Genomic DNA, 25,451 nt, shown 5'->3' with positions numbered 1-25,451 from the left:
TCAAGGCACTGTGTCACAAATTCTCTAATGGCTTTAATACTGCCATCCCATCTCTGTCCAAGCTACTAAACGCCTTCTCCAGATCCATTGCCTCTACCTAGAAGAGGTGAACTTAGAAGAGAATTGAAGAGGACCTGGAGTTGGTTTTCAGTCATCTGTACAAGGTTTCTCACCCCCAGGCTCTTATACACCTCAATTTGCAACTTCAAACAATATGCTTGCTAATGTGGATATGCTCACTTTTGCTTTGTGGGGAAAAAAACTCCACGTTGGTGCCCTTGGTTTCCTCCATCTCACAATTCCCCTTGGGTACTAAGAGACCTGCAAAATCTAAAAAGACATTCCCTCTTCATGAACAAAAAAATGGGCAGTGGTGGTTGGGTCAATCCAGAAAAGATTTTTAACTCCTCCAAAAGTCATTCCATAACTCTATAATGTGAAAAAAGAATTGCCTGTTCCACTAGTTGATCCTGTTGTCTCCATCTTTACCTCCTCACTTTACCAATTGAAGATATTTCTCTATTCAAAGATTCTGCAGATTGGAAGTTTTAGAAAGGCTGTCTTTACACTTGCAAGCCCAGCTCTGTAATCGGCTATTGCTGTGATTTCTGTCTCAAATTGCAGATAACCGAGCTAGGGCATCTAGCTTCCGTACCTTACTGAGCAATTACAGCAATTATCTTCTGCTCTGCTCTTTTGTGTTCCCCCAGAAAAAGTAATGAAAGAAATTTGTAGAATGGCTTTAATATCTATTGACATGCACAGAAACCTGTAGCTAAAAAACGTGGACAGCCGAACTTCTATAAAAGACCGCTCATACGTTTGTCCTTTTGAAGGAGGAATTTTTTGTGAGGTACTTGACAAATTCATAAATATGTCACAGAAGTAAATATTCTACTTCCACAGCGGGAGATTAAAAAAAAAAAACCCTCTTCAGAAGCCTTTACCTCTTCAAAACGCAGAGCACTTAATTGCTCTGTTCAGGGTTCAACTTCCTAACCAAAGTTCAGCCCTCCTTTTTCATTGTAAGTATTGAGTCACTGTCAAAGAACTCACCCTTCCGGACATAGTGTTGGCCGCCTTGGTGCGCGCTCGCGCACGGTGATGCGCGCTGATGTGCGTGGCCCTGTCCCCGCTGGTTCGAGTCCCGGACTGCGGGTGCGCACGCCTTGGATTGTGGGCGCACAGTGGTGCGCCTGTGCACTCGGGTGCTCGGGCGCACAGTGGTGCGCCTGTGCACACGGGTGCGTGCGCCAAACAGTCCACTTAAACCCCTGTAAGACTGCAGGCCGGTGCTGTGTGATCTTCAGCGTTCTGTTGCCCTATACCTGCTATCTGCTTGATCTGTGATCTTCTGACCCCTGGCTTGCTTATCCGGACTCCCCTTGTCTTTCACCTGCATCTGACCACGCGCCTGCCTACCTCTTTGTACCCCGCCTGCTGCGGACCTTGTTTGTACCCGGCTACTCTACTCTGCTTCTGTCCAGCTCCACCCCTGTGGTCATACCAGCCTGCTCGAGCGGACTATCTACCTCTCCTGCATCCGGTTCCTGGCTGCTCACCCGCAACAAGTGTCCAGGCTCTCATACCCTTCCACACTCCCGTGCCTCCTGTTCCCACTTCCACGGGCCGCGAGTCGGATCCGTACGGGAGACCTTTCTCTGCGCTTTTGGGCTCGCAGGACCAGGTACGTGCAAGTCTGAGCCCACCAAATCTTCCCCAAAGCTTTCTTCCCAATAAAAGGCTTCCCTCGTGCCTAAGAATAGGAGACGTCTGTTGCAGTGTGCCTTTCTCTAGGTCAGACATCCCAGACCTGGGGGTTCAATCGGTGGTCTCAAATGGGTACAAAATAGAGTTCAAAACTTCACCCCCTCACCACTTTCTTCTCTCAATTTTCTAAATATCTGCCCAAGGACAGTCAGACTTCTAGAATGCCCCAAACCATCTCTTGTCCCGGGAAGAAATTGTGCCAATACCTCCACAGGATAGCTGCAAAGGATTCTATTCAAACCTTTTCATGGTACCAAAGCCTAATGTTCCTATTCTGGACCTAAATTCCCTAAACAAATATCTTCGTTTCACAAATTTTGTTTGGTAAGTTATTGCCTCTGAGACCAGGGCAATACCTGGCATCTGTTAACATCTGTGATGCCTGTTTGCATATTCCCACTGTTCTTTGCAGTGTAAAACGATCATTTCTAGTTTTTCACACAACCTTTTGGCCTATCCCTCTGCTACCAGAGTATTTACAAAGTTTCTAGCACCTCTTTGCCCTTCTCAGATATCAGGGCCGCCAGTCACAGGTTATCTGGACAGCCTTTTCCTGAAAGTCTCGTCTCCTTTGCAGCGGTCTACAAACATCCACAGCATAATTAAGATGCTCCAGGCTTTCCACTGGGTGATCATTTTCCAAAAACTTGTTCCCCAGCCTAGAATACTTTGGTTCTGGTCCTGGACACATCACATGCAAAGGTTTTTCTTCCAGAAATGCTTTCTCTAAGAGCTCACGCTCTGGGGTTTAAGTCACAGAATCGTCCCACAATTAGATTATCCATAAGAGTGCTAGGCCTCATGGTAGACTAAAGTCTGCCATTTTCCCAGCTATTCAAGACCTCTCCCATCCAACATCTAGTAAATTTGGAACAAGCATACTCCTCTCTACCTACCCATGCTCCTGTCCAGCCAAGCAAGGAACTCCATACCTTGGTGGATTGCCAGCCCGCCCTTAACAATAGGGAGTCTTCCCTTCCTTATTGCTGGAAAGCAATAACAGCAGATGCCAGTCTACATTTTGTGGAGGAGTCTTCCAGTCCCTCATGGTCCAAATCGCATGGTCATTGGCAAAAGGCATGCTCCCCATTAACCTCCTAGAGCTCAGAGCAATAATGATGGCTCTGCAGTATTGGACCACCCAATCAGGATGCAATCGGACAATGCCACGACTGTGGCCTACTTTTATCCACAAGGAAACGCCAGGAGTCATGCAGCCTTTAGGGAAGCGAGACAGATAATCTCATGGACAGTTTCACTGTTCAGAGATCTCTACAGTCCACTCCCCAGGAATGGAAATCTGGAAGGAGGATTTCCTCAACCACCACCACCTGGCTCAAGGGGAATGGGCCCTTCACTCTGAAATCCTTCAACTTGGAATGTCAAAGATGGGGGACCCACAATTTTAGATATTCGGCCTCCAGGTTTAAAAACAAATTACCCCTGTCTGTGGGCAGGCTCAAGGACCCTGTTGCGCTGGCTTTTGATGCCTTGATAATCCCCTGGTCTCTGTTCAGGCTAATCTATGCCTTCCTTCCAAAAAGACACGGAAACGCTTAGATCCCTGGCAGGCCAGACCAGACCTATTATTTTGGATCCCTCTGTTCTCTCCGGTTTCTCCATTCTCTGGCTTTAACTCTATGACTGTTGATGCCCAGATTCTTTAAAAAAAAAAAAAGACTTGGGCATCAACAGTCATACAGTAAAAGCCAGAGACTGATAAACCGGAGGTGCCCAGGTCTTTAGAGACAGAGCGGTCTCAGTCTGTCACTTCTACCTTGCTGAAAGGAAGAAAAGCCACTCCTAGAAAGATATATTATAGTACTTGGAATTCCTTCATTGCTGGTATGAACACACACTCCAATCCCAGAGATTACCCTGAGCCTCAAGTTCTGGCCTTCCTACAATCAGGACTTGACCAGAACTTGGCCTTAAACATTCTATAAAAACAGGTCTCAGCCTTGTCCATTTTTTTTCAAAGATCTGTGGCTTAACTCTTTCTTGTAAAAACTTTTCTTCTAGGTGTAGCTCGCATCAAGCTACCCACACTGTGCTTCCTTGGGATGGATCTCAGTTTGGTTCTTTCTTCTGTGCAGAAACCACCAATTGAACCTATATCCCCTTAGATGACCTCTCCTCCAAGGTGGCCTATTTGGTTGCTATTACGTCTGTCAGACATTTGTCGGCCATCTCTTTGTAAGAAGACAATGACAAGATAGTCCTACGCCCAAGACCTTTCGTTTCTTCTTAAGTTGGTTTCAGTTTTTCATCTCATTTAAGAAAGTCATACCACCCTTTTGCCCTGCTCCAAAGCACACATAGGAAATTGCTTTTCATTGCCTGGGCATAGTCAAAGTCATAGGAGTCTATCTCAAAGCCACAGCTTCCATCAGGAAGACAGACTCCCAATTTGTCCTACCCTTAGCACCTCGCAAGGGTCATTCTGCTTCCAAGTCCACCAATGCTCAATGTATAAGACAACTGATTGCCAGACCTTACATTCTCGAGGACAAATCTCCTTCAGCACTTTTACATGCCCACTCTGCCAGATCAGTCGGCGTTCTGGAGCATTTTGGCACCAGTTCTCTGTAGCCCATCTTTGTAAGGCTGGTCCTCTATTCATACCTGTTCTACCAGGCAAATGTCCAATCTTTGCCAGATTGAGCTTTTGGCCGCAAGGTTCTTGCAGCGGCACTCTGTAGTTCGAGCTGTTGACCACTGTTGGCACAGTCCTGCTTGCCTAGTTATTGCCCATTCTTCTAATTAAAGGGGTTGTAAACCTACGTGTTTTTTCACCTTAATGCATCCTTAAAACACCTTGCAGTGTCCGGCGCCCCCCATTTTACGTACCTGATCCCCGAATTTCTGTGGGTGCATCTCCGCCGTCCTTCTCTCCACAGAGTCCCAGCTTTGATTGATTATATTGATAGCACAGCCATTGGCTCCCGCTGCTGTCAATCAAATCCAAAGATGCAGTGGCGGGGCTGAGTCATACACTCGGCGTCTATGGAAATTGCTATAAAAATGCATTGTTTACTGTGAAAATGGCAGTTTAGGAGTTAACCACTAGGGGGCGCTGTAGGGGTTGTGTGACCTCATATGTGTGTTTCTAACTGTGGGGGGGGGGCAGGGCTGGACGTGTGACGTCACTGATCGCCTTTCCCTATATCAGGGAACAGAGATCAGTGACATTGCCACTGTGAAGAACGGGAAAGGTGTGTTTACACACACCTCTCCCCGTTCTTCAGCTCCTGTGACCGATCGCGGGACACCGGCGGCTATCGGGTAAGCGGGTCCCCCGGTCACGAAGCTTCGGACCAGGTCGCGGGCGCGCGCCCCACGGCTGGGCACTTAAAGGGGGCGTACAGGTACGTGCCTGTGCCATTCTGCCGACGTAAATGTGCAGGAGGCGGTTTTTAAGTGGTTAAGGCACCCAGTCTGCGTCCTGTACTGTACTCCAAGATATAAAATTTACAGATAAATCAAAATTCCTCTTGTTTTTAGTTTTAGAAATGGTAGAGCATGATTGGAACACCCTTAAGGTTTTTGCTGCCTGTGCCTCTGTTACGAGGATTAACCCTCTCTACTTTTTCCTTTTTACGTCATCAAAAAAATGAAAGTGTAAGAGAATTCTAAATAGGGACCCTGGTTCGGATGACAACCAGGAGTTCCCTCACTTTGGATGGTTGTTTTTTTTTTACACTTTTGGCTATGTAAATAGAAATCTCCTCAATGGGACAGATGACAAAAAATACTAATGAGTTATATTCTTCCCTTTCTATCCAAACTGAAAAAAAATTGCCATTTAGCAGCAGTTCCTATTCAGCTACTTTTTTTTGCCCCAGCGTGGGCAAGAAATAAGGAAACGGAAAACGTTTGAACTAAGAATAATTCTTTTTGACACAAAAATGAATGGCCTAAATTTAGATATTGGTTTCCTTACCCATTATACTACAGTTTTATGACCCCCTCTGTGACTAGCATCCCCCCTCAAGTCTATAACTCTCCCTCTGTTTTATCTCACGAACTCTGCTGCTATCTTTATTACCGTTGATTTGTATGTGTTAGTTTTTCTTTTCTTTTTTCCCCTCCTTTACTTCTGAGATTTTTATTTATTTATTTTTATTCTTGTTAACATTCTGCTAAAAAAAATTGTGAATCAGGAATGCTTGGACCTTGAAGAAGGGGACATACCCTGAAAGCTTGTCCTGAAAAATGATATGTTAGTGCAAATAAAAAAAGTATATCACGGACCATAATCAATTTTCTCTGAACAACAATATGTACTTCATTGACCTTAGAATGATAGATTTTCCTCCAGCTACATAGACAATTTTTCTCATGGTCTTTTTCATCATGTACAGATAACAAGGCATAAATGAGTGTACCCCAACAGATTTGTCAGAAAAATCTTTACTTTCCTTTCAGAATTAAAATTTTCTATACTACAAAATACTCCCACAAATGGGGGCCATTGATTGCAACCAAGATTTGTTAATTTGCACACACCAAAAAGTATTTTCCCTAACAAATTCATTCAAGACCATGTTGCAAAAATGAATACATCCTAATGAAAGTCTTAGGCGCAAAGCTAAATTTTAGACAAGGGGGCATGGCCAAGAACGGCATGTGAGAGGAAGCATCTCCCACAGCTCCCGGTATGTATCCGGTGCCGATCCTCCGCCAGCTGCCCGATCGATTCCAAACCGCCTTATGCTGCAGGACTGTAACTCGGAGACCCCTGAGGAACCACCGCCGGCCTTCTGCACAAGAGGGATGCCCCAAAAAAGGACAAAGTGTGGGGGGTCGGAGATCCAAGATGGCGCCGCAGCACTTTCAATGAAGGGGGACCCCTCGTGGCCAGGAGAAACAGGACGACCAGGGTCCTAAATCAAGTAAGACACCAAAGACACTGTGCAAAGAGCCCCCTAAAGATATGCTATACTATGCCCAAAATCTGTCTGGGACCCTGGGATCAGAGAAGCCATCGCGCTCTGGGGAGACATAGACAAGCAGGCAGCCACTGTTCTGGATTACTGGGGAGAGGAGGTGAGGGAACCGATAGATCCCAGGATGGAGGATTCACAGGTCCCAGCAGCACAAGACACCGCACAACCCACCTTGGCAGATATCCTCAGAGCTGTGAATAACTGTGCAGCTTCTGTCAATACTTTATTGGAGCAGTTTGGGGGTTTAAGAGAGGATGCATCACTAATGAGGCAAGACATGAAAAAGATTTGTGAACGCACCACGGCTGTGGAGAGCTGGGTCAGTGAAGTGGAGGATCTGATGCAGTCTGTGAACCAAGATGCCAGGGCTGCACTGCAGCTTGCAAGAGAAGGGACCGATCATGCAGAAGACATGGATAATCTTATAAGACGTAACAATGTGCGTATAGTGGGGCTCCCTGAGAGGGTTGGAGAGCAGAGACCCCACTACATATGTGGAGAACTGGCTGATCGAAATTTTTGTCAAAAACGCTTTCTCACTCTTTTTTGCAGTGGAGCGAGCGCAGAGAGTGCCGTCTCGCCCCTCTCAGCCTGGGCGACCTCCCAAATCCATCTTTGCGAGATTACTCCACTTCCGCGTGATAACATCTATTGTGCATGATGACCAGGCTGGTTTCATGCCCAATAAATCCATGGCCGTTAATTTAAGAAGGTTGTTTCTCAATATTCGGATACAGGCCATGACATGGGCAGTAGGGCGCTGCTATCATTGGACACCACAAAGACATTCGACAGCATAGCACTTCTCTACAGTCGACCACAGGCAGCTATAATGGCATTAAACTCTTTGTCCCTTAGCTTCGCATTGAGGAGGGGAATCGGACAGTGATGCCCATTATCCCCCCTCTTTGCGTTGGCTATTGAACCACTGGCGATTGTGATTAGGGCCAACCACCGCATCACTGGTTTCTGCTATGACAACATGCAAGAAAAAGTCATGTTGTATACAGATGACACCTTGCTTCTGCCTGGAGACACAGACCTCTCCCTTAGAGAGGCCATGTCGACCATATCTCGATTTAGTGGATTCTCTGGACTACTTATAAACTGATCTAAAACTGCTCTACTATTGCTGGACAGGGATAACACACAGACAGTTAATTCCTTATGCCCTATACCCTTTACCTCCTCCTTGATAATATCTAGGGATCCAGATCACAGCTAGGCCAAAGGACTTTATCCACCTAAATATCTCCCCCCTACTTCAACGGTTTAGAGAAAAGGTTAAAACTTGGAAATCTCTATACTTGTCAGTTGTGGGCAGGATGAATCTAGTAAAGATGATAGTAATGCCGCAACTACTGTATTTTCTCCATAACACCCCCATGGTAATTCCCTTGAAAATATTCCGAATAGTAAACACCATTTTCCACAGCCTCATTTGAAAAGATAGACCCCCTAGGATCAAGCTGGAACACCTGCAGAGTCCCAAAGACTGTGGGGGCTTGGCGTTGTCAAATCCATGGTTGTACTATCTAGCAGCCCAGCTGCAACATCTTTTCGGTATGTTTGTAAATGCAGAGGGCGCAGAGATTAGGCCGCAGAGCTCATCTCAGAAACTGTTGCTTCATACTGTACATAGAGGACCAATTCCCATGGCATTGGAGGCATTGGCCTTCACTAAACCACTTAAATGCCCAACCCTGAACTTAGTCCAGAAGGTGTGGAACAAATCCAAATATATCCAAAATGCAGATGGTTATACGGAGCACAGCCCTATATGGCATAATGATGCGTACACTGAACTGGCCAAACTGCCGTCTGGAGCAAGGTGGAAGGTATTTGGAGTTACTCATCTTAAAAATAAAATAAATATTCCGGAATGGGGTGCTATGCTCTTCCCTGACCTGAAGGAAACTTATGGTTTACCTTCATCAATTGCATAAGAGTCCTTCACAATGGCCCCTATTTTTCTCCCAGCTCCGGCAACTCGGTTGGACCTTTCCTGGTCCAGTAGGGTTGACGGGTTCAGAGCTTTTAGTCCGAGGTTAACTCCGTTTGGCGTGACAATCCATCGGCATTCCTGTTTTGCTTGCCTGGGCAATAATGAATCGTAAAGTCATAGGGCTGTAAGGCCAAGCTCCAGCGTAGCAAACGGGCGTTGTCCCCTGAAACCCGGTTAAGCCACACCAAGTTGTTGTGATCGGTGATGAGAGTGAAAGCCCGGCCATAAAGGTAAGGTGTGAGCTTTTTGAGTGCCCATACCAAGGCCAAACACTCTTTTTCAATGGTGGCGTAACTGACCTCCCTTGGCAACTGCTTCCGACTCAGGTATGCCACCGGGTCATCAGATCACACGCCGGTCAGTCCCCAAGTCTTTGTGCGATCTGCAGAGTCACCAGAAGTCAGTGTGAAGACGGCGGATGGGTCTGTGCGCCGCCGTCTAGGTGTCCCGCTATGGGAGGGGGCAGGTTATGGCTCTGAAGTGATAATCACAGGAGATTCATAAAAAGAAAAATTGATATTTGTTGAAATGCTGTAGCATTGGTGCTCAGAGTCCGGGGGGGGGGTTGGATCAGTGCCCCATAGGGTCAGCCACCCCCTGCTCCCTCCGCAGCCGCCGGTTCTCCTCTTTGAGCTTCTCCATCTCCAGTTCATGGAGCCTGGGGGGGTCGGCCTGCTGTGACCTCAGGCGGTTGTTCTCCTCCTCCATGCGGCTTACGCACTTCTCCAGCTCCATGTACTCACGGATCAGCTCCTGCTTGCTCATGTCCTGCAGGCTCTCCACGTGGTCCTTCATCATCAGGAACTGGGTGGTGGTGCAAGGGGCCCCCGGTGGGCCCTTGGCGAACATCTCGGCCCGCATCTGGGACGCCCGCTGCGACTCCCTCTCCTCCAGACGCTTCTTCTCCCAGGTCAGCTTGTTATACGGCTTCCAGGACCTCTTCTTCTTGGAGGGTAGCCGGCGGTGCCTCTTTCTGCCCAGCTCCCTCCAGGTCCCCTCCGGCTCATGGCTGTCGCCCACCCGGCTGTCTCTTAATCCCCGGGCGGTTTTTCCTTTACCCATGACCAGCTGACAATGGTGTTCCCTGTTGTCCGTAATAACAGATTGTACCATGAGGGCTTCGTAAGGGGTTCCCAATGGTTCTTCCTGACCCAGCTCCTGGGGATCCAAAGCCGAGTCTACACAATGGGCTGCTGCTGGTGGGCGGTACCCAGGTTGAGACCAATTTGACCTGGTGTTGTCGTTCATGGGGCAATTCTGCTTGAAGTGACCCAGCTGTTTGCACCGGAAGCAGCGTTGTTCGTTGTCCTCCTGGCGTGGATAGCGAGGGCTAGATGTCACCGGTCTGTTAGAAGGTTGGTATCTAGCGGCTGGTGGGTGTGAGGGCGCCGTTGGTCGTGGAGGTTGTACCCGTGGTGTGACCTGGTTCATCTTGCGAGTATCCGCATCTTTATCCGCCAACTTAGCGGCCTCTGGTAGAGTCATGGGCCTGCGATCTATCGGCCAGTCTTTGACATCCGTCTGGATGTGATTGTAAAATTGCTCCAGGAGCATTAGTTGCAAAATGTCATCTGCGGTGGTGGCCTGGCTGCCGTTAACCCAGTTAGAGGCCGACAGAGATAACTGCGTGAGTCCCTGAACTTCTGTCGGTGGGACTCTGGGGTTACTGCATAACGAGCCAGGAGCACTTCTTTAACCCTGGCGTAGCTATGGATCTCCTGCTCTGGCACGGTCCGGAAAGCATCAGAAGCTTTGCCTGACAGTTTGCCTGACAATATTGAAACCCACTCTCCTCTTGCTGTTCGGTGCAGGTTACATTGTCGCTCAAAATCTGCCAGGTAGTTATCAATTTCACAGTCTTTTCATCAAAAGCTTTAAAAGCGCTAAACGGAATCTTCCTTGTGTCTGCTGTGCTGTACTCACTGTTTGGAGAATGTGCGGCTGCTTGTTGGACTGCTGCCAGTTTTAACTGTAGCTCTGCGTCTCTTATTTTTTTAGCCTCCTCCGCTAACAGGTCCATCACTTTCAGCACCACATCCGCCGTTGGGTTCGGACCGAACCATGCTAGCTTCTCTCTCATTACTTTGTTGGCTGGTGATTCCTCTTCCTGAATCACTGGTATCTCCATCTCTTGTACTGCTGGCGTTGCTGCAACCAAGTTCTCCTGGTCAAGCTCCATTAATTCTGCTATGATGACCCGGTTGGTTTTGTTGCTAGCAATCCTTCCACAAACTTCCAGTAGTTCTTCCAGTGTCTGCTTGGAATCCGGGTGTAAAGGAGAGTAGAAGGGAAAATCCTGCCGCTGCCAACCAGTTGTGATGGTAGTAGAATGATATCCCCGTCAAACATTCCCTTCTTCCCATAAAGAAAATCACCCAATATTCCACGAGGAGGAATATTCCTGGGATCGCCCAATAATCCACACATGAGCCAAGCTTACTGCTGGAACAAGAGACACTTTAATGGAAGCATGCTGCTAGTTATATATACAGTTTACAAGCTAATCCTCAATCAAAGAACAATGAAATCTCCACCCCCTTTTCACACACTGGGGGCTTCCATACAGATCATAGGTAGACACTTCGGCGCCGACCCTGAAGACACATTTCTTTAGATAATGACATCAGTGAAGTTAATTACTAGTTGTAACAAAATAGGTTATCTAGACAGCTTGGCCCGGCATATAGAAGAGGTAAATACCACATTTAGCCTGACGATACAATACACATCTCTTAAGGGTAAACACAGGTCTTCTTCACACAACACACAGACCTTAAACTGGCAGGGAGAGAATTAGACTGAAGCATAGGCAATTGCATAAGAGTCCTTCACAAATACCATGCATGGGTGTCGTCCATGAAGAAAGCCCCTCCTAAAGCCCATCCTAGAATTTGCCAGGGCCCATGTTGAAAAAGACTACTGGGTCTCTGTATACTCTGGAATGATAAGACCAAGATAAATGTTTTTAGAACTGATGGCTTCAAAACTGTAATGGCATCGCATAGGTGAGGAGTACAAAGAAAAAAATGCATGGTGCTTACAGTGAATGGTGGTGGCAGTGTCTACTATGGGGCTGCGTGAGTGCTGCTGGTGTCGGGGGGGGCTGCATTTCATTGATGGTATCATGAATTCACAGATGTACTTTTCTTTATTGAAAGAGAAGATGCTACCATCACTCAGTGTCCTTGGTCGTCATGCACTTTTCAAACTTGACAGTGATCCAAAACACACATCTGTGTGCATTTTCATGAAGGACAATGGGGTGAAAGTGATTCAGTGGCCAAGTATGTCTCCTCTACAATGCATGGGTGAAGACTCCGTTCCGGTGGGTCTGAAAGCAGGGCTGTTTGCTAAACCACACAACTTTCTCCACTTACAACCTTATACAAAAAATTTGGAATAAGACAAAAGCAGTTACAGGGGGTGGAGGGATTTACATCATACAGTCCAACCTGGGGAAATAAATCTTATTAGGAACTGGTTAAATTACAACAGGGGGGTAGGTAGAAAGTTCTCGGTGTAACCCATTTGAAGCATATTTTCTAAAACAGGAATTTACTCAGTTTTATAGTCCTTAAGGAGCTGTTTAATCTACCCCAACACATGCAGTTGCAGCATGCTGTCAGAGCCCAGGGGGAGAAGACAACTTGGACTTTGTCACCAACCCCAATCTTTCATTAAAAGTTTACTATGCTAAATGCCTTATTTCTCAGTGCTCCGGTATGCTACTAAGTAAATTCTTGGATGGCTTGCCAATAAGACCTGTAAGCAATTTGAGGGTAACTTGGGATCACTATTGGGGGACCAGTGGGGAGAGGCGTTGCAGGCTGTAGTATCCAGCTCTTTTATTTCCTTACAAAAACTGTCTCAATGGTATATGGTATTGAGATCACACTACACTGCTGTTAGGCTCCACAATATGGGAATTCTCAGATTCTATGTGCTGTAAATGCAAACAAGACCAACATTATCCTCCTCCTTCTCTGGAGGTGTCCTAAACTCCATCAATATTGGATCGACATTCTGGATACCCTTAATGGGGTATTTCAATCTAAAGTACCGCTAGACTTTCTCCTGCTCTGGAAATCATCCGACTCTCCTTCCCTCTGAATGTGGGGGACCCACACGGGCAATACCCTTATAGTTGAGAAATATGTATACCATAGAAGGTGCTTGGGAAAGTTTGATAGGGTGTGAGCACCATGGCTGGGATACCCCTGTGCTCGACCCACGTGAACTTGTTCAGATACGGGTGCTGCAATGCCCTGCTTGAACATCATAACCTTTTGCTAGTCATAGCTGACATAAAATTGGAGGCTGAGTACAAGTTGGATGTTTGACAAGATTTATTATTTATTAACGGTTGTGATTTATATACACTTCTGCTGTTCTTGTGTTTTCTTATCTAGAATTACCTTTTCTCTAAGTAAGCTGTTGACATTGACAGTGTCTTGGTGTGGTACAATGTGAATTCATGCCACCTTTTTTTATGTGTTCACCTAAAGTCTAATAAAGAACCTGTTTGATTAAAAAAAAAAGTATGGCCTGGATTTACAAAGCACTTGCGCATCTCAAGATACGCCGTGTAAGTACAAATATGCTCTGTCATATCTGTGCGCCGGACCCACAAACTAAGATACGCCTAAGAATAGGCTTCATCCCGCCGACGTAACTTGCTGGCGTAGCGTGGGCGCATATTTAGGCTGGACGCATGGCGGCGCTCCCATTGATCAGCCATTCAAATATGCAAATGAGGAAAATACGAACATTCAAGAATATACGTGCGCTCGACGCAGGCTACGAGTGGTGTGCGTAAGTTGTACGTCCGGCGCAAAGTTAAGACATGCAAAGGTCTGCGCCAAGCAATACAAGCCGGCTTATTTTACGTAGTTTACGTTGGATGTGAGTCTGGCTGGGTGCAGGATACGTTCATGGCAAAGGCAGTGATCCGGCGTATCTTAGGCGGCAGTTCCAACGTGGTTGTGAGCATGTGCAGGGGGATGCGTCCACGGAACGACGCATGCGCAGTTCATTAAATGTACTTGTCTGGCGCTCGGACCATCATTTGCATGGGTCAAGCCCACTTCCACATACCCCGGCCTGCGCCTTCGAAACCTACGCCACGCCGACGCAGCGTTGGGAGCGAAAGCTTGCTGAATGCAGTGCTTGTCTCTCTGCGCTGCGTCGGCGTAGCGCACAGGGGAATGCGCTGCGGAGGCGTAATGTGCGCCGCTGTCTGTGAATCCGGGCCTATGTCCCCTGATTTGAACTCTATCAAACAGGTGTTCGATAGGGTTCAAATCAGGAGACCTACTTATTTTTTTATTTTTTTTATCATCAAACAGGTTCTTTATTAAACTTTAGGTGAACACGTACAAACAGATGGCATGAATTCACATTGTACCACACCTAGATAGGTATGGTGAATGCTGAAGAGACAAGTTGAGCATTACTCTTTATCCAGCATCCGGGCTCTAAAAGGGGTGAAAGACAATGTGCCAACTTGTTCTTTCTATGCCTAGAAGAGTTGGTGATGTCCTTCCAAATAATGTTGGTCATACAAAATACTAGGTGTAGTATTTTTTATTTTTTTTGTGTGGTATATTCATTTTTGCATCAACTCATTTGCGTAAGACTGAACATTTTGTAATCCAAGTTATTTTGTAATCTAGTAACCTTACTTTCAAGTAATGAGCTAAACAAATGTTATATAAAACTCAGTTTTGTAAAAAATTTGGAAAGTGTTCTTGTGTTCATTGAGAGATTGATTAAATCCTACTTTTAAAAAGGGGGCGTACTCATTTATGCTGAGCACTGTACAAAGTACATATTATTTTGTCACTAGATCTACACAGAAATGTCAGACCTGTAGGAAAACATTAATATTTGGTAGTTATTATAACTGTTTTTTTTTCGACAGGCTCTAACGGCTTCAGATTTGAATCTGATTCTGTATGTTTGTGAAACGGTGGATTCCCAACAAGTATTTGGACAGCAACCATGTCCGCTTACCCAACCTGTCCTGTTATCTCTCATCCAGCAATTGTCTTTTGATCTTGGTACTCGTACTGAGCTGAAGCTAAAGTATGTTAAAGCTAAGTATTTCTTTTATTTTTTTGCATGTAAGAACATTTTCAAAATCTTTTTGCAGTTTCCCAAAATATTTAGAATCCGTACTATATTGAAGCTTATTTGAGATGTTTAGTTAGGAATAAACTTCTCCTAAAGCTGCTTTCACACTGAAAGCGCCGGCCGTTGGTGGTAAAGCGCTGGGCGTTTTAGTGGTGCTTTACCGCTGTTTAACCCCTTAAAGTGGTGTTCTGCCCAAAATTACACTTTTTAAATGCAAGCTTAATGTATTCTAGTTTGTAAACTAAGGTCCGTTTTGTTAGGTTATTACAGCATTTTGAAAGTTTATAAACTAGCAGTAGACCGTGACCATCTTAGGTGTGGGCATCTGAAGCCAGACTGTATTACTTCCTGGATTTCAGCATTGCAGATCTCGCACATGCTCAGTGCTGCACAAGCAGTGGAATAGGTTTCTGGTCAGGTTTCCATAGAAACAGCAGTGTCAGAGGAAGTTGCAAACCTCTCGTCCCCCTCCTCCCTCCAGGAACCAGTAAATATACTGCATGTAAAACAAGCAATAATATTCAAGAAATATATATATATATATATATATATATATATATATATATATATATATATATATATATATATATATATATATTACACACACAGTGGGGATCGAAAGTTTGGGCACCCCAGGTAAAAATTTGTATTAATGTGCATAACGAAGCCAAGGAAAGATGGAAAAATCTCCAAAAGGCATCAAATTACAGATTAGACATTCTTATATGTCAAAAAAAGTTAGATTTTATTTCCATCATTTACACTTTTAAAATTACAGAAAACAAAAAAATGGCGTCTGCAAAAGTTTGGGCACCCTGCAGAATTTATAGCATGCACTGCCCCCTTTGCAAAGCTGAGACCTGCCAGTGTCATGGATTGTTCTCAATCATCGTCTGGGAAGATCAGGTGATGTCAATCTCAAAGGTTTTAAATGCCCAGACTCATCTGACCTTGCCCCAACAATCGGCACCATGGGTTCTTCTAAGCAGTTGTCTAGAAAACTGAAACTGAAAATAGTTGAAGCTCACAAAGCTGGAGAAGGCTATAAGAAGATAGAAAAGCGTTTTCAGATGTCAATATCCTCTGTTCGGAATGTAATTAAGAAATGGCAGTCATCAGGAACAGTGGAAGTTAAAGCAAGATCTGGAAGACCAAGAAAAATATCAGACAGAACAGCTCGCAGGATTGGGAGAAAATTCAATTCAAATTCAAAACCCACGTTTGACTATACGATCCCTCCAGAAAGATCTGGCAGACGCTGGAGTTGTGGTACACTATTCCACTATAAAGAGATACTTGTACAAATATAGTCTTCATGGAAGAGTCATCAGAAGAAAACCTCTTCTACATTCTCACCACAAAAATCAGCGTTTGAACTTTGCAAATGAACATATAGACAATCCTGATGCATTTTGGAAACAAGTTCTGTGGACCGATGAGGTTAAAAATAGAACTTTTTGGCCGGAATGAGCAAAGGTACGTTTGGAGAAGAAAGGGCACAGAATTTAATGATAAGAACCTCTGTCCAACTGTTAACCACTTAAGGACCGCCCACTGTATATATACATCCACAGAATGGCACGGCTGGGCAGATGGACGTACCTGTACATCTACCCAGCCGTGGGTTGCAGGCACGTGCCCGCGACCCGGTCCGAAGCTCCGGTACCCGAGGACCCGATCGCCGCTGGGGTCCCGCGATCGGTCCCCGGAACTGAAGAACGGGGAGAGCCGCGTGTAAACACGGCTTCCCCGTGCTTCACTGTGGTGGCTGCATCGATCGTGTCATCCCCTTTATAGGGAGACACAATCGATGACGTCACTCCTACAGCCACACCCACCTACAGTTGTAAACACACACTAGGTGAAACCTAACCCCTTCAGCGCCCCCTGTGGTTAACTCCCAAACTGCAACTGTCATTTCCACAATAAAGAATGCAATTTAAATGCATTTTTTGCTGTGAAAATGACAATGGTCCCAAAAATGTGTCAAAATTGTGCGAAGTGTCCGCCATAATGTCTCGGTAACGAAAAAAATCGCAGATCGCCGCCATTAGTAGTAAAAAAATATTTATAAAAATGCAATAAAACTATCCCCTATTTTGTAAACGTTATAAATTTTGCGCAAACCAACCGATAAACGCTTATTGCGATATTTTTATATCGGCCTAAACTGAGGGAACATTTTTTTTTTTATATATATATTTTTGGGGGATATTTATTATAGAAAAAAGTAAAAAATATTGAATTTTTTTCAAAACTGTTGCTCTATTTTTGTTTATAGTGCAAAAAATAAAAACCGCAGAGGTGAAGAAAGCTCTATTTGTGGGGAAAAAAGGACGTCCATTTTGTTTGGGAGCCACGTCGTACGACCGCGCAATTGTCTGTTAAAGCGACGCAGTGCTGAATCGCAAAATCTGGGCCTTTAGCTGCATTTTGGTCCATGGCTTAAGTGGTTAAGCATGGGGGTGGATCAATCATGCTTTGGGGTTGTATTTCGGCCAGTGGCACAGGGAACATTTCACGAGTAGAAGGAAAAATGGATTCAATAAAATTTCAGCACATTTTGGATGGTAACTTGATGCCGTCTGTGAAAAAGCTGAAGTTAAAGAGGACGGCTTCTACAAATGGATAATGATCCTAAACGCACCTCAAAATCCACGGGGATTACATCAAGAGGCGTAAACTGAAGGTTTTGCCATGGCCTTCACAATCTACTGACCTCAACATAATTGAAAATCTATGGATAGACCTTAAAAGAGCAGTGCGTGACAGACAGCCCAGAAATCTCAAAGAACTGGAAGACTTTTGTAAGGAAGAATGGGCAAAGATACCTCAAACGAGAATTGAAAGAATCTTGGCTGGCTACAAAAAGCCTTTACAAGCTGTGATACTTGCCAAAGGGGGCAGTACAAGATATTAACTCTGCAGGGTGCCCAAACTTTTGCAGACGCCATTTTTTTGTTTTCTGTCATTTTGAAAGTGTTAATGATGGAAATATAATCTAACTTTTTTTGACATATTATAAGAATGTCTAATCTGTAATTTGATGCCTTTTTGGAGATTTTTCCATCTTTCCTTGGCTTCGTTATGCACATTAATACAAATTTTTACCTGGGGTGCCCAAACTTTCGATCCCCACTGTGTGTATATGTGTACATGTGTGTGTGTGTATATGTATGTGTGAGATATATATATATATTAATCTTGGGGTGTGTGTATGTATATATCTCTATATAGCACATTGCATTGCCCCCGCCAAATCGCATTGCTCCCACCAAATTGCATCGCACATCGCATCGCCCCGACACTAAATCGCATTGCCCCAGCACATTGCATTGCCCCCTGCCAAATTGCATTGCACCAGCACATTGCATTGCCCCCGGCCAAATCCCATCACCCCCCCCGCCAAATTGCATCGCCCCCCCACCATATCGCATCTGCCCCAGCACATCGCATCGCCCACCCTCCAAATTTGATGGCACAAGTGAGGCAGCGTTTGATGGCACAAGTGAGGCAGCGTTTGATGGCACAAGTGAGGCAGCGTTTGATGGCACAAGTGAGGCAGCGTTTGATGGCACAAGTGAGGCAGCGTTTGATGGCACAAGTGAGGCAGCGTTTGATGGCACAAGTGAGGCAGCGTTTGATGGCACAAGTGAGGCAGCGTTTGATGGCACAAGTGAGGCAGCGTTTGATGGCACAAGTGAGGCAGCGTATATGATAGAGCAGAGCTTACTATCTCCCCCCTCCCATCAACTCTACCCCTCGGCCCGCCCCCTCGAGTACAATTTTTCTCAGCTGCGGCTAGCTCCCGCGCATGCGCGGTAAAGCCCCCGCTATACTAAAGCCCAGCAACCCTACCGCGATTGATGACAAACATCTCCCAGGAGGCATAGTGGTCTGGGAATGACAAGCCGTGGCTGATAGAAGGATATGGGAATTCAATGGCAAATTAAACCGTGAGTTTACAAAAATAAAATAAAAATATATGCCAATTCTGTTAAAGATCACAGTGCAGCAGTGGATGCCGAGGACTTAAAAAGTGGGTGGAACTTCACTTTAACCACTTGCTTACTGGGCACATATACCCCCCTCCTGCCCAGGTGAAATTTCAGCTTCCGGCACTGCGACGCTTTAACTGACAATTGCGCGGTCGTGCGATGTGGCTCCCAAACAAAATTGACGTCCTTTTTTCCCCACAAGTAGAGCTTTCTTTTGGTGGTATTGGATCACCTCTGCGGTTTTTATTTTTTGCTATATAAACAAAAAAGAGCGACAATTTTGAAAAAAAAATACTATTTTTTTACTTGTTGCTATAATAAATACCCCAATTTTTAAAAAAAAATCATTTTGTTTTCTCAGTCTAGGCCGATACGTATTCTTCTACATATTTTTGCAAAAAAAAATTGCAATAAGCGACTGGTTTGCGCAAAAGTTATAGCGCCTACAAAATAGGGGACAGAATTATGATTTTTTATTTTTATTTTTTTTACTAGTAATGGCGGCGATCTGCTATTTTTATTGGGACTGCGACTTTATGGCGGACATATCGGACACTTTTTACACATTTTTGGCACCATTCACATTTATACTGCTATCAGTGCTATAAATATGCACTAATTACTGTATAAATGTGACTGGCATTGAATGGGTTAACACTAGGGGGTGAGGAAGGGGTTAAATGTGTACCCTAAATAGTGTTCTAACTGTGGGGGAAGGGGACTGACTGGAGGAGGTGACAGATCTGTGTCCCTATGTACAAGGGACACAGATCGGTCTCCTCTCTCCCTGACAGGACGCTGTCTCTGTGTGAGCCGGCAATGAGAGATGATCTCATATGTTTACATTTGAGATCATCTCTCATTGGCCGCACAGATCGCATACCAAACTGCCACTCCGATTGGCCGTTCACGGCGATCTGTGATTGGCTGTGTTAAAGGAACATGGCCAGCACAGAATTTCCCCGATGTGCGCTCGGGAGCGAGGAAAGGGGCGGACGTCAATTGACGTCCTGCTGGATTTTCAGGTCCGTGCTGAAGCCGTCATTCGGCTGTAGCGTGGGCCTCAAGTCGTTAAGGACTGAGCCTCTTTAAGGACTGAGATTTGGTGGTAACTGTTTTTTATCTTTTTTTGCTAGAAATTTACCCCCAAACATTATATATATTTTTTCTAACACCCTAGAGAATAAAATGGCGGTCGTTGCTTTTGTCTCCCGCCGCTGATTAAAAGTGATCTTGCTACGAATCTACCGCAGAGACAACTTTTATCTTGAAGCGGACCACCTGCTCTTGAAGAGGACACTGGGGTTATGGTAGCTAGCTGCTACTATAACAATGGTATTCCTCTTCAAAGTAGCAATGTAAAACGACGACGAGTGTTCTCAAAGTGGTTAAGCGGCGCTTTTGCGCCACTTTTTGGCTGATAGCGGGGCGTTTTTAACACCAAAAAAGGGGTTAAAAACTCCCTTGTTGCAGTGCAGCCCATTCATTGCAATGGGCAGGGGCATTTTGGGAGCTCTGTAAGCAGTGCTCCAAAACTGCCCCACGGATGCTGCTTGCAGGACTTTTCCGAATGTTCCGCAAGCGCACCGCCCAGATGTGAAAGCACCCATTGTAATGAATAGGAGGCAGTTTTCAGGTGATTTATAGGTGTTATTTCAGTGTGAAAAGGGGTCTAAAGGTAAGGTTACCTTTTGTGCTGTGCTCACATTTTTTCACTTTGTAATAATTCAATAAAAATGTATTAAAAGTACAAGCCATTGTGAGAAGTGACAAGTGAATGTAAGTATACAGGACATACATTTAAAAAAATGGTTGCTAGTTTGAAATTAGTAAAAAACGGGGATTTAAAAATTATCGTTGACTAACTGGAAAGTTGCATAGCAGCAAAGAAATTATTGTGCAGAAGAACCTTCGATTTGGGTGGGATAGCATGGTTTGTATTGAAACAAAGACAAGAAAACAGATGAAGAGTAGGAAACCGAGCCAGTAGAGAAATTGAGCATAAAGAAGGGGATACGTCAAGGACACTCAAGCCTAGAGCCCCAAAGTTTGCTATAGGTAGTCAAGGATGAGCATATTCTATCTATGGGTTCCAAATCTTAGAATTTATTTTGCATTCCCAATAGGATACTAGTGAGCTTCAGTGATAAAGAAGGTGTCAAACCATTGATGAATGTCTGCAAAAATACAAACTGCTTTTTCCAGGCCTTCGCAATAGTCTGCTTTGCCACCATCAGGACATAAGTCGCCAGCTTAAATTGGGACTTGGTGAGGTCTTGGGGTTTAAAGGATCACTAAAGAAATATATATTTTTTTTAAATAACAAACATGTTATACTTTCCCCCGCTGTGCAGCTCATTTTGCACAGAATGGTCTTCTGGGGTCCCTCTGCGGCTGTCTCGGCTCCCCCCCGCAAGGACTCAACATCTTGATGCGAGTGAGCTTGCATGGTGTTAAGTGCTTACGGGCACGATCCCGTGATACAGCTGGCGGCACTGTATCACTCAAAGATGCATGAATTGCTTTGGAGAAAAATACAGGAAATGTATTTATTTTCACCAATTCTGGCTATATAAAGCTTTAAATGTAAAAAATAGTACTCAAATCTGCTACCAATTTGAAACCCTGTGTTCTAAAAAATAAAATGTATAATATATTATTCTAAACTGGTATAAGGTGCAGAATTAAGACCTTTCCAAAACAAAAAAAAATCAATTTCTGAATAAAGGAAAGTAAAAGAAGGTAAAGGTTTTGAGGTTAGAGAGGATGATGAACTCGCCAGCCGCACTTGCCTTTCATACCTTGACCACTCCTGTCATCCATAAAATTACCAGTACTGTCAGGTATAGGAAATCGCATGACTCACTGCCCCTTCTTTGTGAGAGCACTCGGGCTTGGGGATTAGCTACTCAGATTCAGGTGTCCTGCTCAGTGTTTGTATCTTGTTTTCCAATGTGACCCAATATGTGTGATTACATAAAGAGATACCAAACTACTACTCATGGATAATAAGAAAGCTATTTTATTTTGAAACATGAATGTTAGAGACCTTGCGCTCCTCCACCTTCCGTTTGAGGATGCCCCACAAATGCTCAATAGGGTTTAGGTCTGGAGACATGCTTGGCCAGTCCATCACCTTTACCCTCAGCTTCTTTAGTAAGGCAATGGTCATCTTGGTTGGGGTCATTATGTTGGGATACTGCCCTGCAGCCCAGTCTTCGAAAGGGACAGCCCCAGACCATGACACTCCCACCACCATGCTTGACTGTAGGCAAGACACACTTGTCTTTGTACTCCTCACCTGGTTGCTGCCACACACGCTTGACACCATCTGAACCAAATAAGTTTATCCTGGTCTCATCAGACCACAGGACATTGTTCCAGTAATTCATGTCCTTAGTCTGCTTGTCTTCAGCAAACGGTTTGCGGGATTTCTTGTGCATCATCTTTAGAAGAGGCTTCCTTCTGGGACGACAGCTATGCATACCAATTGGATGCAGTGTGCGGCGTATGGTCTGAGCACGGACAGGCTGCCCCCACCCCTTTAATCACTTCAACTCCTGCAGCAATGCTGGCAGCACGCATACGTCTATTTCCCAAAGACATATCTGTGATAATATACAGGGGTGTTTCTTTTAATGAGTTTCAAATATCTTGCTGTGAGAATGATTTTCCTTGGTTAAAAGCATGCATGTGTTTACATATTCTGAAGAAAGGTAAGCGAGGGCTTGTTTTAAAGCTCTATTACTGCTCTAGCTTCATTTACTGTAAAGTAATTTGTTCTCAAATGTCACAAAGATTCAAAGTCAGATTTTATTCTGTTTTTAACCCTTGGACGCTGATGTAATACCTAAATGCGGCATCACGGAAGTGGGCACAGGTTTACTCTAAGATTTGTATGCTTTACATATATTGGTAATGTTGATTTTCTTTTGCACAGTACCCCTTTCTTTTTCAAAATCAAAAATAAAACGTAATTTATGTTTTAAAACTGCTGTTTTCTTTTGCAGCTATTTAGAAGAAGCAGTGATGCATCTGGATCACAGTGACCCTGTAACTCGAGATCACATGGGCAGCGTAATGACTCAAGTGCGGCTGAAATTGTTTCAGTTCTTACAAGTGGAGCCTCACAACTCTTTACAGAAGCCTGCTCGGCGACTAATGATTATGTTACAAGGGTTGGTCACCCCAAATATGAGCTAGATGCCAATTCTGTTCTGACTTTCAACATTACATCACCTAACAGACTGCAAAATTTGAGATTTATAATATGTTTATGTAAACTGTCGAGTTCTTAAGAGTACCTATATTGAAATGTTAAAGTGTAAGTCCACTTTTGGGTGACTTTAAATAGTTACATAGGTTTTGACTTGCACATAAAGTCTGTGGCAATTGTTCTGCCAGCATGCGTGGCCAGAGCAGTGCATTTTTATTTCTGCTCTCTGCTAGGCTGCCATATTAAGCAAGTAGCTGAGTTGTTTTATATATACAGACCTTAAGCCACCAGGCATGTCTCACTAGTTGCATACTTCTGGCATCACAGCCACCAGCTTTTTGTCAGAGGAGACAGCATTGCATTGGCCAGGGCAATTGCCAGAAACTTAAAGCAAATGGTGGATAAGCACTTTTTCTTGCAAGCCTGAAAATATGCAACTACCTTAAGCCCTCTGAAAGTAAACTTATACTCAAATATTATGTTTAGCCTGGGAAGAAAAAAAGCAAAATTATTTATTTTGCTAAAGAAAGTGTTCCCTCATATGTTTGTACTCATGACCCATGCCATGGCATTAGGTGTATGGTTTCTGCTTAATGTTTGTGGGGAACTGACATAGTCAATGAATCTTCTACTTCTCAAGAATACTAATCCTCATTGGGGAAACGGTGTGACCCCTCTGATATAGCCCAGCAAGGCTGTTAACTTTAAAGTGATTGTAAAGCTTTTCCTTTTCTTTTTTTTTATATAAAAATAATAAACATGTTACACTCGCCTGCTCTATGCAATGGTCTTGCACAGAGCAGCCCTGATCCTCTTCTTCTGGCATCTCCCTTTTGGCTCTCCTGGCACCTCCTCTTTGTCGGAAAGCGGATTTCTATTGGGACACCCATCTGGGCTCGTTCCTGAGCTGCTCTGTCTATGGACACAGCTCAGCTTGCCCCTCATCACAGAATTAGGTTTGACAGCAGCGGGAGCCAATGGCTCCCGCTGCTTTTAATCTGCCCTGTAAAGAAAGAGCGGTGAGAGACACTTCTGAAATTGCCTCAGGTAAGTATTCAGGGGGGCTGAGGGGATCCTGATCAGAAAAGGATTTTTACCTTAATGCATAGAATGCATTAAGGTAAAAAACCACAAGGCTTTAGAACCACTTGAAATAACTTCAAATTAGCAGTGTACAATCTAATTTGATTTTTGCATGTTATCCACATGTAAGCCTTTTTAGGTGATCAATCTGCTTAAAGTATACTTTAACTTTTAGTGAATTTGTCCCTTATATACCCCCAATAGTGGTTTCCACAGATAAATATCTGTAGTCTGTATTTGCGCTACAAATAGAATACAAGCCCAACAATAGAAAAAAAACTGGGACTTTGAATGCATGTGCACAGCAGGTGCAGGTTCCAGTGAGGGCTGTTGTGAAGAGAAAGCTGGGCAAAGGACAAGGTCAGGGACAGAGTTGTAGATATCCATTTTCCCACAGGAAGTCCACTATGTAAACGGGTTTCAAAAAAGACAACTTCACTATAAAATAAATGCTCTTTAAGCATGAATTCCTAATCAGGACTATACCATGTGCCTATGTTGCTAAATATCGATAAAGGAAATTATATCTTTTTGTAATACCAGCACATCAATAAATGTCACGGTTTTCCGGGAATATCCTATTTTGTATATCCTAAATGGTGGAATTTTAAGATTGAGTTATTTGTTAGTCATTTTCCTTTTCAACTATCCAAGCAATAAAGCAGAATTGTTTTAAGGGACGAAGAAATCTGCAGTGTTAACTGTTCTTGTTTTTATTTCAGTGCAATTGGTAAAATACATGTGAGGGTGTATGTAGTTAATACGAACTTGTACATGTTCTTTATTTATACACCAAAACATTTGCTAAAAGATAAAAAAAAAAAACACATTTAACCACAGGCCAACAAAAAATGCTTTGGTACAGTAAATATTGTTTTAATAATAATTTGAGTGTCTTTTGTTAAAATGTCATAATTTACAGCGGTCTTATTTTTTCTGATTAAAGCATTTCACTTTAAACATATGGGTGAACTCTGGTCCAGTTAAATTGTATTCCTCATCTACCATTCCTTGGAAAACACATATACCTGCTGTTGCATTTATGTAAAGTATGAGGGGAAGCCTTACACTGCAGCTCTTAAACCTCTCTGCAGTTATTTCAAATGTGTAACATATAAACTTCTAGAGTAGCTTTTTTAGTTCATCTTATTTGGAATCTTGTCATAAATAACCTGATGCCATATTGGAAAAATTAGCTGGATTCATATTACTTGCATTGTAGCAGACATTGGAGAAATATTGACTTACGTTGCCTTAAAGTATTCATACCCCTTGCAATTTTCCACATGTCATGTTAC

At 44.1% G+C, this 25,451-nt stretch overlaps 1 protein-coding gene across 1 annotated transcript in view; it reads left to right on the top strand.

The window, feature by feature from the left end:
* Nucleotides 1–25,117, top strand: part of EDC4 (enhancer of mRNA decapping 4) — a 223,359-nt gene extending 198,242 nt beyond the window's left edge. The window contains exons 27-28 of the mRNA XM_040328833.1: nt 14,645–14,808; nt 22,865–25,117. Of these exons, the coding sequence (XP_040184767.1) occupies nt 14,645–14,808; nt 22,865–23,057 (357 nt within the window). The 3' untranslated portion in view covers nt 23,058–25,117. The remainder of the gene's footprint in view (nt 1–14,644; nt 14,809–22,864) is intronic.
* Nucleotides 25,118–25,451: the final 334 nt, after the last annotated feature.

The sequence above is a fragment of the Rana temporaria genome, chromosome 11 (genome assembly GCF_905171775.1).
Source record: "Rana temporaria chromosome 11, aRanTem1.1, whole genome shotgun sequence".
Lineage (NCBI taxonomy): Eukaryota > Metazoa > Chordata > Amphibia > Anura > Ranidae > Rana > Rana temporaria.
The sequence above is the reverse complement of the archived record's forward strand: the minus strand, read 5'-3'. Positions and strand labels throughout refer to the sequence as shown.